Source organism: Equus przewalskii, chromosome 21, assembly GCF_037783145.1.
Source record: "Equus przewalskii isolate Varuska chromosome 21, EquPr2, whole genome shotgun sequence".
NCBI lineage: Eukaryota > Metazoa > Chordata > Mammalia > Perissodactyla > Equidae > Equus > Equus przewalskii.
In genome coordinates this window covers 19,768,433-19,786,526 of record NC_091851.1, presented here as the reverse complement: position 1 = coordinate 19,786,526, position 18,094 = coordinate 19,768,433, and the positions used below count along the sequence as shown (strand labels likewise).

Below are 18,094 nucleotides of genomic sequence, written 5' to 3'. Positions count from 1 at the left end.
TTCCTGCAAAAACAACTCTACTTGGCCGTGTATTTTTCTTGAATGAACTGTTGTAATTTGTTTGATGTTATTTTATTTTGGATTTTTCCATTGGTTTTCGTAAGTTATTTCTAAAGGAGATTAGTCTGTTTCCTTTTTACATGTGGTATTTTTTGATAAATTTTAGTTGTCAGTTACTTGTTTTGCTTCATGGAAAGAATTGAAGTTTACCTAGAAAACTATGCATTTTAGTCATGTTTCCAAAATTATTGGGATGGATTTGAGGAAAAGTCATATTTTAGGATTAATTTCCTACATAGCTATGAATATTTCCTATTTTATATGTTTACGTCCTTTATCTTGTTTAGGTTGACTATCCATTTATCTATGGTTTGTTACTTTTTTCTCCAAAGAACTTATTATTATATATTTATTAGTTCTGTCATTTTCAGTTTTTATTTCATTTCTTTCTTTCTTTTCTTTTTTTTGGTGGGGGGGGTGTAGTTTGACGAAGATTAGCCCTGAGCTAACTGCTGCCAATCCTCCTCTTTTCTCTGAGGAAGACTGGCCCTGAGCTAACATCCGTGCCCATCTTCCTCTACTTTATATGTGGGATGCCTACGACAGCATGGCATGCCAAGCGGTGCCACGTCCACACCCGGGATCCAAACCTGCGAACCCCGGGCCACCAAGGCGGAAGGTGCACACTTAAGCGCCACCGGGCCGGGCCCCTCTTTTTTATTCTTACTTTTTGTTCTTCTTAGATTTATTTTGTGCTTTTTTTCTCTTCCTTATTTGAATGCTGAATTTTTTATAAGCACAGCTTTAACCATATCCCGTAAGTGTTCCCGTAGGTAGTTGTTTTAGTTAGGGTGCATTCTAAGCCACTCTGACAAAGACATACCAAAATTCAGTGACCTAAGTAAGACAAAAGTGTCTTTCTCTCCCCTGTCACATCTGGAGGTAGACAGGGCACTCATCAGGACCCACTTCCTTTTTTGTTGTGGCCCTGCTATCCTGACAAAATTGCCCTTATCTGCTTGTTCAGAGATGGCTCTCATCATTGCATTCTGCTTCCAGCTCCTGGGAAGGGGGAGCAGAGGAAATGGGGACATACAATTTCTCTTCCAAAGGATGTGACCCAGAAATTACCCTTATCACTTGTGCTCCCATCCCATTGGCTGGAATTCTTCATATGACTACACCTAGCACAAAGGAGTCTCAGAAATGTAGTCTCCAGCTGGACAGCTTTGTGCTCAGCTGAAAAAAAAAGAAAAAAAGAAAAGGTTCTGTACCAAGCACAAGAAGAGAAAGAGACTTATATTGGGGGAGAGTTGGTGGATTCTGCCACAAGTGTGATTTTGTTGTTATATTTTAGGTATTTTGCAATTTGGTTTTGGTTTTAATTTTCATGTGTTTTCTTACTTTGTTAAGTTCTGGTTTTATTGCATCATGATAAAAAGAATATTGTTTGTACTGTAGGGAATTTATTAGGGCTTGTGGATATTCCACAAGCCTTTGAAAAGGTTTTCTCTGTTAGTATATAGTTTGGTCTATACCAATTAGATTTTATTACCTATTATCATTAAGGTCTTTCATACCCTTAACTTAATTTTTCCCTGTTGCATTTTAATGGCCTAAAAGACATGAAGACCTCTAATACCATTGTGTTTATATTTCTCTTTGCATTCTTATACTTTTTATGAATGTTGATGCTGCATTGTTGTTACACTCAGGGAGAATGACAAACCACTGATCTGGGCAGTCTTGTCTCCCAGTTGTTGGAGGGTGCCTCATTCCAGCTCCACCTTATACAAAGGGAAACCTATATTCCTGTAGAATATTTTGTCTTTCCATAGATTGAATACTACTGTTTTCCTTTAATCTGAGTGAATGTTTTTATTTTTCACTTATTACACAGGTAATTCTGACTCGAAGGACAGAAAAGGTGAGCCACTCACCTTATGTCTGTTGTCCCTTTTACAGTGTACAATATTTGTTGTGTTTCCTCTGCTCACAGTCTATGGTAACTTTGCATCTGTGGTTGTTATGTGTTTACTTTTTTTTAAGTTGTTTCCATAATAACCCCATAGAGAAGAGTAACACAAATAAGTATTCATTATGTTTTCAAATGTAGATTAAATATTCTAACAGCTATGATGTATTTTAACAAGTAATTCTATCAAGTAAGCTGTATCTTACTTTATCATGTGACCTTGTTAATAGTACTCTTTGGTGATATTAGGCCATAATTTTTATGCCATAGTTAATTTCTAATTTCTAGGCTGTAGTTGCCTTTTAAACATTGTAGCTTTGTGTTGTTTTTTGCCCTAGTCCATAAAATGTCAACCCTTTGTCACTTCATGTGGATTTTATGGATTTTCAGCTCTCTAGTGTATAGTCCCTTTGGCTGCAGATGCTGTGTCCGTTGGTCTAAGCAGGACTGCCGTATCCCTGGTTACCATAGAAGAGAGTATGTGGGTACTCATGTATAGAAGTGGCACATTTTGCTTAGGACAACAGTTAAGGCTACCATCAAAGAGTGTAAGAGAAAGAGATCATCCAACAGTATCAGAAATGACCATTGCATTTGAGTTTGGAAAAATGTTAATCTATGAAGCAATTTTTCTCATCATGATTTCCTATTTTATCAAATCAGACTTTTTGAGACTTTTTTTCTTGATTCCCTGCATAATTAAGTAATAGAACATTTGAAGGCTTATGAAGTCCCACTAAGTAGGGAGCTTTTAAATCAGAAAAGTAGATACTCTAACCCTTTATGTGTTGTCTGTCTGCCTCTGCATTTGGTGAGGAATAGTGAGGTGTTATCATATTGTTGTACAGATTTCCCAGCTCTTGCTTTCCTAAACTCAGGAATGAGATTCGGTTAATGTGTTCTTGCTGTTCACGTTCACTTACCAGATTCTCACTATCACATGGAGAACTTAATAGATTTATGTTGCAATAGATACTTATATTTGCTCCCTAAAACTGCTCTTTTAATCAATTTTACAATAAAGTCAGAAGTCAAAGTGGTAGGCTTCAAAATTAAACATAAGATCTGTGATTCCTTCCTCTACATAGTATGTATTTTCTTAATCAGCCTTTTTCTTGACCTAGATAGTATCCCTGTTTTACCTACCTAACTAGTATGGATTTGAGTAGTTTCAATATTATAATTAAAAAGAAATAAAATTACCTTAGTTATCTAGGTCATTGCTAATTGTAACACGCTAATATAATAAATCTTCTTTTTAACTTAAAAAATAATTTTGTATAATTGCCTTTAACCACACAGGAAAATGAAGAGACATACATGTTCTCAGCAGTCTCTAAAAGCCTCATGTGTAATGACAGTTTTATCAGGGTGGATCTTTAGAAGTAGTGCTATAAGTTTTTATATCACATTGTAATTTTAAAACCAAATGCTTTTTGAGAAATGAGGCAATTATTTTGAAATATATATTTGCATTATAATGGGTTTGCTAAACAAATTATCTTATGCAGATGAATTAAGGGTTATAGGTTTTTATGCACTGGCCTTTGGGATGCTTTTGAACAGCAATGGCTGATGTTTTAGTCGTCAAAGCAGGAGGGAATAAAAAGAGGAAGGGAGGCAGGCGGTTTTGCTTCTTTTCTTTCAAAGTCCAAGAAACTGGTTATTTTCTCATGTGTGTTATTTTTAAAATGTAGTCCAAGTTATTTTGTTAGGACTAGCTTTTTTTCTTTTCTTTTTTTTTTAAAGATTGGCACCTGAACTAACAACTGTGGCCAATCTTTTTTTTTTTTTTTTTCCTGCTTTATCTCCCCAAATCCCCCCTGGTACATAGTTGTATATCTTAGCTGCAGGTCCTTCTAGTTGTGGCATATGAGACGCCGCCTCAATGTGGCCTGATGAGCGGTGCCATGTCCGCGCCCAGGATCTGAACCAGCGAAACCCTGGGCTGCCGCAGCGGAGCGCACAAACTTAACCACTGGGCCACGGGGCCAGCCCCTAGCTTTTTTCCTAATTGTGGTGAAACATACATGATATAAAATTTACCGTTTTAACTGTACAATTCAGTGACATTAAATCCATTCACATTGTTGTGCAGTCATCACTACCATCCATCTCCAGAATTCTTGTATCATCTCAAACTAAACTCTGTAACCCATTAAACATAACTCCCATTTCTCCTTCCCCCAGCCCTTGGCAACCACTATTCTCCTTTCTGTCTCTATAAATTTGTCTCTTCTAGGTAGCTCATTTAAGTGGAATCATACAATATTTGCCCTTTTATAACCAGCTTTTCTTTTAAAGCATTTTTTATCTTGTTAATTTGGATGATTTGTGTAATATATAGTAATACATTAAATCGAGTTCTGGCATTATCTGTCAAGTACCTCTTCACCATGAAGTGAGTGGTCATGAGTATACTCTCCAGTTGTTATTTAGTATTCCCTAGTTTTACATCTCGGTTTTGTTTTGTTCTAGGGGAAACAAACTGAAACAGAGATGCACATGTGACAAGTTTGTTGGTGATACTTTCTACCTACAGCACCTGTGAGGCAGTGAAGGCAGTTCTGTTGGGTAGAGGGAGGAAATGAGGTGCCATCTGGTCAGAGGCAAAGGCAACAAAGGCCTCAGCCAATCCCACAGGAAGCTCTGGAGCTGGAATGGAGGTGAAGGGTAGGGGTTTTCACCTGGGCCAGGTTACTCTCTTAGGCCAGGGCAGTTCCTGGGGAAAGACTTGGCTGAGAGCTCATAGCCACTAACCCTCCCACCAGCTGGAGGAATGAGGTCTTTGGTCCTGAAGAGGAGAATCTGTAACATCTACTAGCATTCCCATGAAGTTTGAGCAAGATAGTGATGCATGCTCCCATTCATAAATAGAGATTTTTCCATCTAAGAAAATGCTATTGGATGATTTTGATATATGTATTAAGGTTGGGGAGTGGCGTAGTGGGATATTTGGAGAGGTAGTATATGCAGTGGTTAAAAGTATGGGCTCTGAAACTAGACCATCCCGGTTTGTATGTTGACTGTACCACTTACCAGCAGAGTGGGGTAGGTGTTTAACTTCCCTATGCTTCATTTCACCATGTGCAAAATAGGATAGGAACCGAATTTCCTTCATGGGGTTGTTGTGAGGAATGAAGTAATGAAGTAACACATATAAAGTGCTTGGCCTAATGCTGGGTTGGCACATAGCAGTTGCTCAGCAAGTGTTGGCTATTACATTGCTACTCCTACCACCACCACCACCACTCTGTTACCAATACTATTAGTTGGGAAGCTAAGGAGATAAAGAATCTCAGCTCTTCAGTCAGAACTCTTGGAAACAAGGGCACTCCTAGGCTCCTGGAGGCGGTGTGCAAGGCAGCTCCCAAGGCAGGGTCATCTTGCAGCCATACCGCCACAACTGTAGACACTCCTAATCCTCTGCCCTGTACCTTTTAGACAAAATTCTGCATAAACTCATCTCATGCTATTCTTCAATAGTTTTTTTAATAATAGGATTTTCACATGAAGACCTTATAACTGATACTTGTTAAATAGCAAGAACACAGGATAAAGCTGCTCTAACCATACTTTATTTTAGATGTAATCATTTATATAACTTTTTTTAAAAATCTGAAAATAGTATCCTCTTATATTTGTGAAGAAGTCCTTGAACTACGGAGTTCTAGAACCCCAGAGGCTCCTTAAAGTTTCTCAGCTCTCAGATCAGTTCACCTGCTCCCCCTGGCTTTCTCCTTCAATACTTTGCTAGTGTTGGAGTCAAGAAAGGGATTGACATTCCTGTTTAAAGAGATCTTTTTGGATTATCATAGTAAGTGACATTATTATTGTGAACTCCATTTATGATGGCTTTCGCTAGGCACCTTTAATAATGTATTCATTCAACAGCTGTTAGATGTGAAGGATTCCAGAAAGGAAAAGAAATGTTCCCTGTCTCATGGAAGAAACACATAAATACCAAGAATCGAGTCCATTCAGCTGCTTGCTGTTGGGTATACTACACAAAGTGCTGTGAGAGAACTTAAAAAACTTATTGTACCTGGGGAGTGGGAAGGAGGCATGGAAGTGAGCTTTGGGCAGTTTAATATAATAACTGCAGAAAATGAGGACGCACCAGATAAGGTAAAAGCAAAGAGACAGGAAAGAGCAAGTATGTGTTTGAGGAAGTGTGCACAGTTGATGTGCATAAGGTGGGAAGTGACTGGAGGTAGCCTCAGCAGAATGGGCCTGATGGTGCATTGGGCTCAGGAATCAGGGTGTCTCCTGGTAAAGGGAAGGAAGGAAGTGACATAGTCAGATTTTTGTTTTTAGAAAGATAACTCCAGATGCTGTGGTGAAGATAGATGGGCAGTAGAAAGTAAAGTTTCTGAATGATAATTTGGCCCTTGACAACAGTAACGGCTCAGCCCAGTGGCTTGGGCTCTTGAGGCAACCTGATGACTTCTGCTGTTTTTAGAGCCAATAGGAAGCACTTAAAACAACATTCCAACTCTGCCTTTGAGAGTTGATATATATACTTCTACCAAAAACTGGAGATGAGACAAAGAAATCGGCCTTAGAAATTAAGGCTAGAGGAGTATGGCTTTTACTTCACTGATTATTTTTTAGTTGACCAAGGTGTGTCTAAGTCCTTAGGTGACTTAGAGGTGAGCCCTTAGAATATTATGATCCTCCGTTTTCTTGGAAAGGGGATATAGCGAATAGACGTCTGTTATCCCAGAACACCATTTTAGTATTTTTGAAATGCTGCCCCTGATCTGACTCTAGGAAGTGAAATTTTGCTAGAATGGATGCAGGGGAGGGGTGGGAATGGACCAGTGTGTGCCTGCTTTGCCACTACCAGCTTGCATCATGCAAGGCCACCTCTCCAGAGGACCCAGACCAGGACAAGCCTGAGCATGATGAGACAACAAGTCTGCCCAGTTTGGGAGGAGCCTTAGGAGGGTGACTTGATCCTGAGCATATCTCCAAGTCTGAGATTTGATACTGAGAGCTGTAAGTTCTCTCCTGTTTTCTTGATAAATCTGAATCTCTTTTCCTCACAGAGGCCCGAGGACATCTTTACTATCGGTATTGTCTTTAACTGTATCAGAAACATGGATGTAATTCAGATCTCAAGAGGTAAAATCTGACTTTTATGATAGAGGAGTAGTCTGGCCTGAAAGCTTGGAAGAGTTAAAGTGTTGTTGGTCCTATAGTTTATGAAGAGTCTGGAGAATAGTGTAACTTTGTGATCTTGCTTTAGATTTGCAGCTGTGTGATATGGGCAAGTTAATCTCACTGCTCTGTGTCCTCATCCATAAAATAGGGTTAATAACGGTATCTATCGTAAGGTTGTTAGGGTAATTGAATGATATAATATGTGTACGGTGCTTTGCTCTGTGCCTGTTACATAGTGCTTAAATATTAACTTTAATAATAATTTTTATTAATTTCTAAGATATCTGGCCAGCTGACACTCTTCTTGTCTTACTGCTTGTAGTTGTCAACTCTACTAGTAGTGGTCATAAACAATACTGCACTGTTTGTGCCTTCGGGATACTCATTCCATCCATTCATTCATTCAGGACTTTTTCTGACCACCACATCTTACATCACAGAACACTTTCCCCAATTCCCTCTTTTACCCTGCCTTATTTTTCTTCATAGCACTTATCACTTACCTGTATCATATATTTCTTTGATGTGATATCATATCATATCTGTTGTCCTGTCTCATCCACTAGAATATACGCTTCATAAGAGCAGGGAATTTTGATTTGCTCACTGCTGTATCCTCAGGACCTGCCTGGCACAGTCACTCAATATGTACTGAATGAAAGAAATATTGAAAATAGAGATATCTGGAGGTAATCTTGAATCTGCACCCTCAAGAAGTTGATAATTTAATGGACATATAATCAATGACCTCAATGTGATAAGAGTTGTAGCAAAGTAGGTATGTAGTGTTAATGGAAGTACTAGAAAGGAGCAATTACCAAAAAAAAGTGATATTTGAGCTAGAATTGTGTAAGGGGGAGGTGGTAATAATATTCTAGATCAGGGATTGGCAAATTTTTCTATCAGGGGCCAGATAATAAATAATTTTAGTTTTGTAACCATACTATCTCTGTCACAGCTACTCAGCTTTACCTTTGTAGTGCAAAAGCAGCCGTAGATAGTATGTAAATGAATGAATGTGGCTGTACTCCAATAAGATTTTATTTACAAAAACAGGCAATGGATTACATTTGTGCTGTAGTTTCCCTGTTCTAGATGAGGGAACCTGCCTGAGCCTAGAAAGCTGGACTGAGGTTCTCTGCTAGTATGTGAGCTTCTGGATGCCAAGGCCAAATTGTTTCCCTTTGTATCAGGCACTTTACAAATGTTGCTTCTTTTAAATCTTCCATTAACTGTGAAGAGGTGGAGAGCAATGATATATTTGCATTTCATAGAGCATTCCACAAGGGTTGCAAGAGATTATCACAGTACTACTAAGTAGGGTAGTAGAGATTTGAACTCCCAGATCTGTTTGATCCTAAAGGCCCATGCTCTGGAAATGGCTGTCATTTGACCTCATGCTGAAATGAAAATTGACTAGGTAAATAACACTGGGTTCAAAGTCCTTCCTAAGAATTTAATAGACAGTGCACCATTGACTTCTAGCAAAGATATTTTAGATGAGCAGTCATATGCAAATCTGATTTTTATTTCTCTGTAGGGAAGCTTTTTCCTTTTGCTGGAAGTTTTTAAGGATGACCTGTGGTTGGTTTCAATCCAGAATTTCAAAAGTTTGTCAGGATGCGTCTAGGTAAAGATCTTTTTTCAATATTACTGCTCAAATTTGATGGTCCCTTTTGGCCTGGTAACTCAAGGAACTTGCTTGTATAATTTCTTCCCCTCCTTCCTTACCATTTTCTTCTTTGGGAACTCCTATTGAACAGATATTAGAACTCCTAGATCTATCCATCTTATCTCTTTTCTCTGCTCTTATAATTTCCATCTTGCTCTTAGTGCTCTGTGTTCTGGGAACTTCCGTGATTTGGTCTTTCACATTACTAATTTGTTTTTCAGTATGTCTTTTCTCCTGTCAGCCTTTCTATTGAGATTGTTTTTCCCCCAATTATGTCTTAGTTTTCTAAGAACTCTTTCTTAATTCTCAGATTGCTCCTTTTTTTCCCCATTTTTTTATTGTGGTAAAATAGACGTAACAAAATTTACCATTTTAACCATTTTTAAGCATACAGTTCATTGGCATTGAGTTCATTTACATTGTTGTACAACCATCACCACCATCTGTCTCCATAACTCTTTTTCATCTTGTAAAATTGAAAATCCATACCCATTAAACAGTAACTCGCTATTCTCCCCTCCTCCCAGCCCCTGGCAGCCATTCTACTTTCTGTCTCTATGAATTTCACCACTCCAGGTACCTCACAGAAGTGGAATCATATGGTATTTGTCTCTTTATGATGGACTTATTCACTCAGCATATTGTCTTCAGGGTTCATCCATGTTGCAGCATATGTCAAAATTTCCTTCCTTTTTAAGGCTGAAAATATTCTGTTGTATATGTATACCATTTTGCTTATTTATTCATTTGTCAGTGGACAGTTGGTTGCTTCTGTGTGTTAGCTATTGTGACTAATACTGCTATGAACATGGGTGTACAAATAGCTCTTCAAGACCCTGCTTTCAGTTCTTTTGGGCATATGCCCAGAAGTAGAATTACTACATCATATGGTAATTCTATTTTTAATTTTTTTGTGGAACTGCCATACTGTTTTTTACAGCAGCTGTACCGTTTTACATTTCCACCAACAGTGCACAAGGGTTCTGTTTCTCCACATCCTGCCCAACACTTGCTGTTTTCTGGTTATTTTGGTAGTAGCCATCCTGATAGGTATGAGATTGCTCCTTGTTTTATAGTGGCTTTTTTTTTTTTCAATTGATGCATTGTCCTCTTGCACAAATTGCAATGTATTTTATTTAAAATATATTTAAATTTTATTTGAAAATTGAAAAAATTCTGGTTCTTGTGTTATCTCTGTTTTCCAGAACTGCCGTTGCTGTCCTTGGTATTTGTGAAGGTCACTTGTAGGGCTCTTGGTGAGCTTTGCTCTGGAGCATTGAATGGACTAGAATGTGCTCCCAGCAGGTGTCCCTTGTAGAGGACAAATAGGGACATATCCTAAACTAAGGGTTCAGTCGTTGTTTAGGAAGTTGGAACACGGTTATTCTCTAGGCAGAGCTGCCTTTCTTTTTCTTTTCCCCTTCTTCATCTCCTGTAGCTGCCTAGAATAATTGGAGGCACCACCCTTGTTCTTTCTCTGTCTTCAGAGACCACCCAGGAAACCCTCCATGGACCTAGTATACCTAGCAATCATGTGCAATGTATAGGCCCTCTTTGGATGCCAGCTCTAACCCAACCAAAAAAAGCGTTTATGAGACAGTCAGGGATATTTAAACAGTAACTGAATATTAGATTATATTAAGGAATTGGTGTTGCTTTTTAAATAGGATAACAGTATTGTGATTATGTTAAGAATCCTTCTCTCTTAATGATACATACTGAAGTAACTACAGTTGAAATGATATGTCTCAGATTTGCTTTAAAATAATCCAGTGGGGTGGGGTATAGACCAGTGGTTCTCAGGGTGATTTTCCCCCCAGAGGACATTTGGCAATGTCTGCAGATGATTTTGGTCATCACAATTGGGGTTTGCTAGTGGCATCTAGTAGTTAGAGGCCAGGGATGTTGTTAAACATCGTAAGCGCACACGACAGCCCCCACAACAAAGAATTATCTAGCCCAAAATGTCATTAGTGCAAGATTGAAAAACACTGGTATAGATGAAAAAACTGGTATATAATGATAATGTTGAAGTGAAGTGATAAGTACATAGGGGTTTATTGTAGTGTTCTTTTTACTCCTGTGTAAGTTTGAAAGTTTTCCATCATAAAAAGTTTGAATATTTATATATATGCAACTTCTATTTGTTAAAAAAAGAAGCCATCGACACTCTCTGTGACAAACTCCCACTCTTTATAGAGTGCTGTTTTTCCAGTTGAGTCTTGTTATGCAGCCTGTGGGTTTACTGGCCCTGTGTTGGCAAGCCATTGGTTAAATACCATCCTGCTGCCCCAAGGCCCACTTTCATCCCCAGTCCTGGTTGACTCTAAGCTTGAGGTGTTTCCAGATCTAGACTGCTAGACCTAGAACTTACCTTTCAACTGGAGGTTCTTTGGCTCTGATTGGTCTGTTCAGCAGTCCAGTCCCATCTGCTTTGTCCTCTGCAAATCCCTTGGAGTTTCTGGTCTACTGGTGCCACTCTTTGCTGCCTTCCAGTTATGCTTTTGGTTCATTAGTATTTTTATATTGCTTCCATCATTTCAATCTTCTTTTAGAAAGAAGAAAAAGAAGTAAAATTATGGATTCAGCCCACTGTCCTGAGCCAGATGTCTCTAATTATCTTCTTTTAATGCCTGATATACAGCATTTTAACTGGAATTTAACAAAGACATATTTAGCAATAAGTCATTAATTCTTTTATTTATTCACTCGATGTAGTCCAGTATTTGTCTAGTGCCAACTGTGTGTGAAATTCTGTGCTAGGTTTTAGGTATATGGTGAGAAAGAAAGTAGGTATGTAATCCTTACCCTTGTGGAATTTATAGTGTAAAGGAGGGACAATTATTAATGAACTACACTCAAATAAATATATAATTAAAAAGTGGGATTGATGTCATCAAGGGAAATAACAGAGTGCTCTATGAGCATAATAAAGGAAATAATAGCTAACATTGACTGAGTACCTAGTGTATCCTAGTTACTGTGCCAAGAACTTTACATGAATGATCCCATTTAATCTTCAGAATAACTAATTTTAGAGATAAAGAAACTAATACTTAGGATCCTAATTTAGTATTAGGAAGTTAGAAAAGACCTCTCTAGGAGAAGTAACACTTAAAATGAGAACTGGATGACTTAGCCAGGCAAAGAACAGAGGAATGCTATGTAAAACAGAAGGAATGACATGTTCAAAGGACTAAGGAGGGAATGAACTCAGCATGGGAGGACGCCAGTGGCTGAAGTTTAGTGAGCAAGAAAAGAGTGGCAGGAGACAGAGTAAGCAGGGGCTAAAGTAGGGAGGTTGTTATAGGCTAGGGTAAGGATATTAGATTTCATTCTAAAGGCTTGGGAAACCATTGAAATAAGAACATGATCTGATTTGCTTTCTTAGAGGTCAGTCTGCCTACTTTGTGGAAAATGGATTGGCAGAGGACAGAGGCTTACTTTGACCCAGATGAGAGGGGATAGAGATTGGGACTGTGGTGATGGCAACAGAATGGAAAAAAGGCAGACAAATTTGAGGTGTTGGTTCCAACCCTAAAACATATTACTTGCAGCTGGGTTGTATATAGAAGATAAGCATGAGGAAGAAACCAAGGAAATTTCCACATTTCTTGAGCAACAGAGTAGGTGGCTACTCTAGCTACTGAATGGTGAGGGGAAGGTTCTAGACACAGAAAGTTTGCATTGCCTGTGAAATTAAAGTGGAGGTGGCATATAGGCTCAGAAGAGAGGTCTGACCAAGCAATACAAATATGGGAATTGCTAGCGTTTCATTCTTGCTTACAACCATCTGGCTGATCAGATTAACTAGGTAGAGTGTAGAGAAGAGTGCCAAGGACAGAGCCCTGAGGAAATCAGACATTTAGAGATCTGATGTTGGAAGAGGAACAGCTAGCAAGGAGAAATGAGATGGAGCAGCCAAGAGATAGAAAATCAGAAGAGTGCTTTGTTGCGGAAGCCAAAACAGGAAAGTTCATTAAGGAGGAGAGAGTAGTCAGCCGGTTTGGATGCTCATTTTAAGATGAGAGCCACATATCAGTGTGTTTGAAAATTGCCATAAAGAAGCATGGTATAATATTTCCCATCTCTTGCAAAAAAACCCAGAAAACTTTCCACCCCACATCTCCCTCCTGCTGCTACTCCTTTTCTCTGTATCCCTTTATGGTAAAAGTCCTCACCTGAAATAAGAAGTCAAGATCTCAGTGTATTCTCTTTCCATCTTTATTTCGTTCCATTTAGACTTTCTCACCAACTGCTCAACTGAAACTACTCTTCAAAAGGTCAGCAATAGTGGCCATCTTGTCAAATTCGGTTTCATGTCCCTGTTTTCATCCTACTTAATTTGTCGGTACTATTTGATTGAGTTGATTACTCCCTCCTTCTTGAAAAACTATTCTTGGCTTCCATGATACCATATTCTGCCGGATTACCTTCCACCTCGTGACTGCTGCTTATGAGTCAGTTTAGCTAGCTAATCTTTTAAAAGAATGTAAATCCAGTTTTATCTCTCCCCTGTTCAAAGCTCTCCAATCACATAGTGTTTCTCATCACATTCAGTATTAAATCCATGCTCATTACCATGGCCTACAAAGCTAAGTCTTCTGGCTCCTGCTCACCTCTCCAGTCACATCTTGTAGCAAAACCGGCCTTTATGCTGTTTTCTGAACCCGCCAAGCTCCTAAGGGCCGTTTTGCTTGCTATTCTCTGTGCCCTGAAAGCTGTTTGCCAAGATCTTTGCATAGTTCACTTCTTCACGTTATTTAGACCTCTGCTCAGTATAAACACTTCAGACCTTCCCAAACTACTCTTAAATAGCCGACCAGTGCCTCCCCACCCCATCTCTCTCTGTCCCGTTACCCTTCTTTTCTTCATAGCTCTTGTCTCTGTCTGAAATTATGTGTTTACTTGTTTATGTACAGTATCCTTCCACTTCCCCCAGACTGTAGGCTCGCTATCACTTGTTTACTTGATCGCTTCTGTATTCTCAGTGTCTGAAACAGTGCCTCGCATACAGTTGCTGGTCCATAAATATTTTTTGAATGAGTGCTGCTAAGAAGTTGAATCAGATGAGGATGGGAATGTTTCCATTGGATTTGGCAATATGCCATTTGTTGGTGTCCTTGATGAGCAGTTTAAATAGAGCACTGAGGGGTAGAAGTCAGCAAAATAGATTAAGAAGTACTTGGAGGTAAGGAATTGGGTTAAATAACTGTTTTATAAGACAACTGTTTTGAGAAGTTAACTGTGAAGAGAGACATAGGGCTGTTGGTGGCTGGAGGAGAGGAGAAGTCTTTGAGGTGACAGTAATAGATGTAATCCAGAATATATGTGACAGAATTGACCTTTACATGGGAGGGATATGTCCTCCCTTTTAACAGGATGGAAAATGGTGAAGATAGTTACAAACTCAGACTGGTTGTGTAGTTCCTGGTGGGGGCATCACAGTGGAGAAGGAGGAGTCAGTACCTGGTCAGTTGCCATGAGAAAAGGAGGCTAAGTACTGGGTGGAAAGGAACCCAGGCCCTGTGGCATGGAGGGAAGAGTTGCTATATTTCCAAGCCAATGTTGCTATAATTGGGGTCCTGGTAAAAGGTAGCTGTGGAAAGAGGTAGAAAAGAGTACCCAGCATTTTTGGATACCTAGTGCCTAAGGATCTAATAGTGTCTCCTTGCTTTAATCAGGAACAGTATTCTCTGGGTCAGGAAACCATTTGGGCTTATGATAGGAAAATTGTCCTTTTCCGTTCCTCTTCCGTCTTCCTCTAGATGGAGCTCATTGAGGCCAAGAGAGAGTACATTGTTGGCCCTGCACACTCAGCTTGCCATCAGGATTGGATATGTTCATGCTCTCAAATATTTGAGTATTTTTTATATGCTAAGCACTGTTTTAGGCTCTGTACCAATGAATGAAACCAAGTCTCTGCCTTGAAAGAGCTTTTCTTCTAATGCAGGGAGACAGAGGATAAACAAATGTATGATAAATCAGAGAGAGAGTGGGCATGTCACCCTTGGTCCTCACCCTATCCTATCTATCCAGTAGCCCTGGGGTGGCAGTGGGAGATGTTCTCTCTCTTGCTTTATCCATACTCTGCCATCTATTGAAGCATTGAATGAGCCCTTTTTTCTCATCTGGATGTTTCCCTGAGCAGCCAACTTGAGCCCTCCATTGCGCACACAATGGTAATGACATGTTTTGTTCTCTTAATTTCAGATGAGACGCCAATTATTGCAGTGATGGTGGCCCTGTCCTCTCTACTAGTGATCGTGTTTATTATCATAGTTCTGTACATGTTAAGGTGAGCATGCTAATGCTTCTGCATTCTCTCGGACTCTATTTCAATATGCCAGGGTCTCAATAAGCCCAGACAGACCAGAACACAGTAGAATAAGGAAAATTAATAGGATAGAGGGGAACAACTCCTGATAGTGATACTAAGGTTAAAATTCTGCTTAGAATGGTTTAAAAGCTCTGCATAGTCTTGCTGAAGACCCAGTCCCTCCCCTTTGCTTCCATCTGTCTAAGTCCAGGACAACCTAACACCCAGGATCGTGGTTTGGAGTTTGAGGGAAGAAGCCACAGTCTGTATTATTACTGATAGATGTTTTAAGATCTTCAGATCTAGCCCTATTGAAGCAACCCCAAAAGTGCCCCAGTGGAGCTTATGTGCTCAATAAAGGCCTTCTTTATTTCTAATTGGGGCTTTGTCTCCAAACGCCTCTAGGACCCCTGACCCTGGTGTGCTAGACTGAGCCATGTGAGTTACAGGGTTCCCTTTCCTGACTTTCTTTTAGGGTCCTCTAGATGTTACTACTCAACAGGGAACAAAAGCAAGGAAAGGGGACCCAAGGGGAAGAGGAGGAAGGTGCATTTATTCTCTTCCTGTTGAAGTTACTGCCCTGACTAGTTGGATTTAATTCTGCCTTTGTCTTTGGCTTAAGCTGGTCTGCACTCCCTCTGTTCTTCTTCAGGGATAAAGAGAGGTGAACCTTGTACCCCTCTACAATTTGTCATGGGTCTCTACCATTCTGCAGGAGATCTGTGGCCAGACCTGTGCCCACTTAGTCTGAAGCTCTGGCTTCTCCCTGGTTGCATTGGGGAAATACCAGGGTTTGTATTTGATATGGATATTCTTATCTCCCCCCACCATATTCTACCACTCATCCCTTCTCCACCTGCTATGGCTGTGATCTCCAGTGAGTCCTAGAACTAGAGCTACACAGAGGAGCTATACAAGCCAGAATATACTGTTGGTGTTACCTTGGTTGGATTCTAGTGTGCTGAGGGTGAGCAGGAGCATCCTGAGGCACTAAGTCACCATGGAATGGAGCTGCCTCAGCATGTGCAGGACCTGTCTCTAAAAGAGTCTGTTTATTCGGTAAAGGAGATTTAGAAAGGCTGAATTGATAAGTGGAAACAACAAAGCCAATGATTGATCTCTACTCACCCTGTGCTTAGTTTTTCACTGTGAACATTTTCTCATTAGGTTTAAGAAATACAAGCAAGCTGGGAGTCATTCCAATTCTTTCCGTTTATCCAATGGCCGCACTGAAGATGTGGGTAAGGCACCCCCTAATGACATGGGGAACTTTCAGGGAGAAGAAAATCAAGAAATTAGGGGTTTCCTCATCCTAAAAGGAAGGAAGAAAAAAAGAAGAGAGCAGCCCTAGTTCTTGGAGGCCTGGTCCATGAGATTAAAATCCCCAATTTAGTCTCCAGAGAAGGGCTGGGTCCTCAGGGCACCTGACCAACCTTCCCCCTTGTGCACTGCAGAACCCCAGAGCGTGCCACTTCTGGCCAGGTCCCCAAGCACCAACAGGAAGTATCCGCCCCTCCCCGTGGACAAGCTGGAAGAGGAGATTAACCGGAGAATGGCCGATGACAATAAGCTCTTCAGAGAGGAATTCAACGTGAGTTCTCTGCTGAGGCTGGTGTGTCAGCAGGGAGGAAGGCAGACCCAAGGTCAGGCCTTTTGAGTCATGGGGTAGAAAACAGGTTGCTAATGGGTTAAGAGGTGAGAAATTTTTACCAAGCTCATCTGACTCCTTTCCTATGTGATCATGGACAGGAAATGAAAAAAGATTTGCTTCACCTCCCTCATCTACCCATCCATCCATCCATCCATTCGTCATCACATCTGTTATTTTGTTTGTTTAATAAATACTTATCAATATCTAATATGTGCTAGGTGCCAAGAATTTGCTGGGGAGCAAAAACAGATTCAGTCCCTACACTTAGGTAACTCGCTGTCCAGTAGGGAAACCCCCATAACTATGTAAGTTCAAAAATAACTATATATCAGAACAAAAATAACTGTTTAAGTTCGAACAGCAATATAGGACATGGAACGACTGGTGCGTTGTTGTAGGAGCCTGTGTTAAGAGATGGCCTTTTAGAGTCTAGAGTGGGGGTCCCAGAGTGCCTTAAGTCGACAATAGGAGTAGATCAGTATGGAAAATGAGGACCGTTAAAGACTGCAGAGCACAGGCCTCATCTTTGGCATTTAGATTTGTATTTTTTATAACTCCCTCCAGGAAACAACATGTTTGTGAATATAGATTGGTAATCCCAGCCCACCAGTTCTGATCCCAGGTCAGAACTTCTTGAAGAAATGATGTTGTAATTGAGACCTAATTATAGGCAAAGGCATTGGGAAGGGGTGGGGAATGTTCCAGGCGCTGAAAATAGCAGGAGCAAACTATCAATAGGGTGGGTGAGGGAAGGGCACATGTGAAAAATAAGTAAGGGCTATGTGTGGCTGAAGGGCAGAGATTCAAGGGAGTAGTAAGAGGAAAAAACTGTGCAAGAAGACTGAGCCAGTCAGTAGATCTTGTAGATTGTCATTAGAGAAGTGGAAAGTCATGGACCAACCAGATTTATATTTTGAAAAAATGCCTCTGGCTGCTGTATAGAGAATAGTCCATGAGGAGACCAGAATAGATGAGGAATACAGTTAGGGGCTGCAACACTTGTTAAGACCCGAGGTGCTGGTGGGTTGCCCTAAGGTGATAATGATTAGGGAGCGGGGAGTGGATTTGAGGACATAGGGGAACAGTTCCAGAGTTGGCTAATTCATCAACTTGGGCATTGTTAAACTCTCAGTCTCCTTCACACTTTTCCACTCAGCTATGGATCAGCTTTGTCTCTTAGGCTGGCTCCCCTCATGATGCGAAAATGGCTTCCCCATTCTAGGTGCCACATGGAGGTGTAACAAGGTTCAGTGAGAAAAGGATGACTGCTTCTTTCTGTGTGTCTCCTTTTATCAGTGAGGAAAACTTTCC

The 18,094-nt window shown here is 40.2% G+C and overlaps 1 protein-coding gene across 10 annotated transcripts in view; it reads left to right on the top strand.

The window, feature by feature from the left end:
* PTPRA (protein tyrosine phosphatase receptor type A) overlaps positions 1-18,094 on the top strand; it is a 167,462-nt gene that overhangs the window by 109,752 nt on the left and 39,616 nt on the right. For 4 of the 10 annotated variants that reach the window (XM_070587975.1, XM_070587973.1, XM_070587979.1 and 1 more), the window contains 3 exons: positions 15,027-15,111; positions 16,300-16,373; positions 16,587-16,723. In XM_070587975.1, the coding sequence (XP_070444076.1) occupies positions 15,027-15,111; positions 16,300-16,373; positions 16,587-16,723 (296 nt within the window). Of the gene's footprint in view, positions 1-1,900; positions 1,928-7,026; positions 7,103-7,707; positions 7,831-8,681; positions 8,772-15,026; positions 15,112-16,299; positions 16,374-16,586; positions 16,724-18,094 lie in introns of those variants that run through there. The other 6 variants (XM_070587974.1, XM_070587972.1, XM_070587980.1 and 3 more) reach the window with 4 other exon arrangements.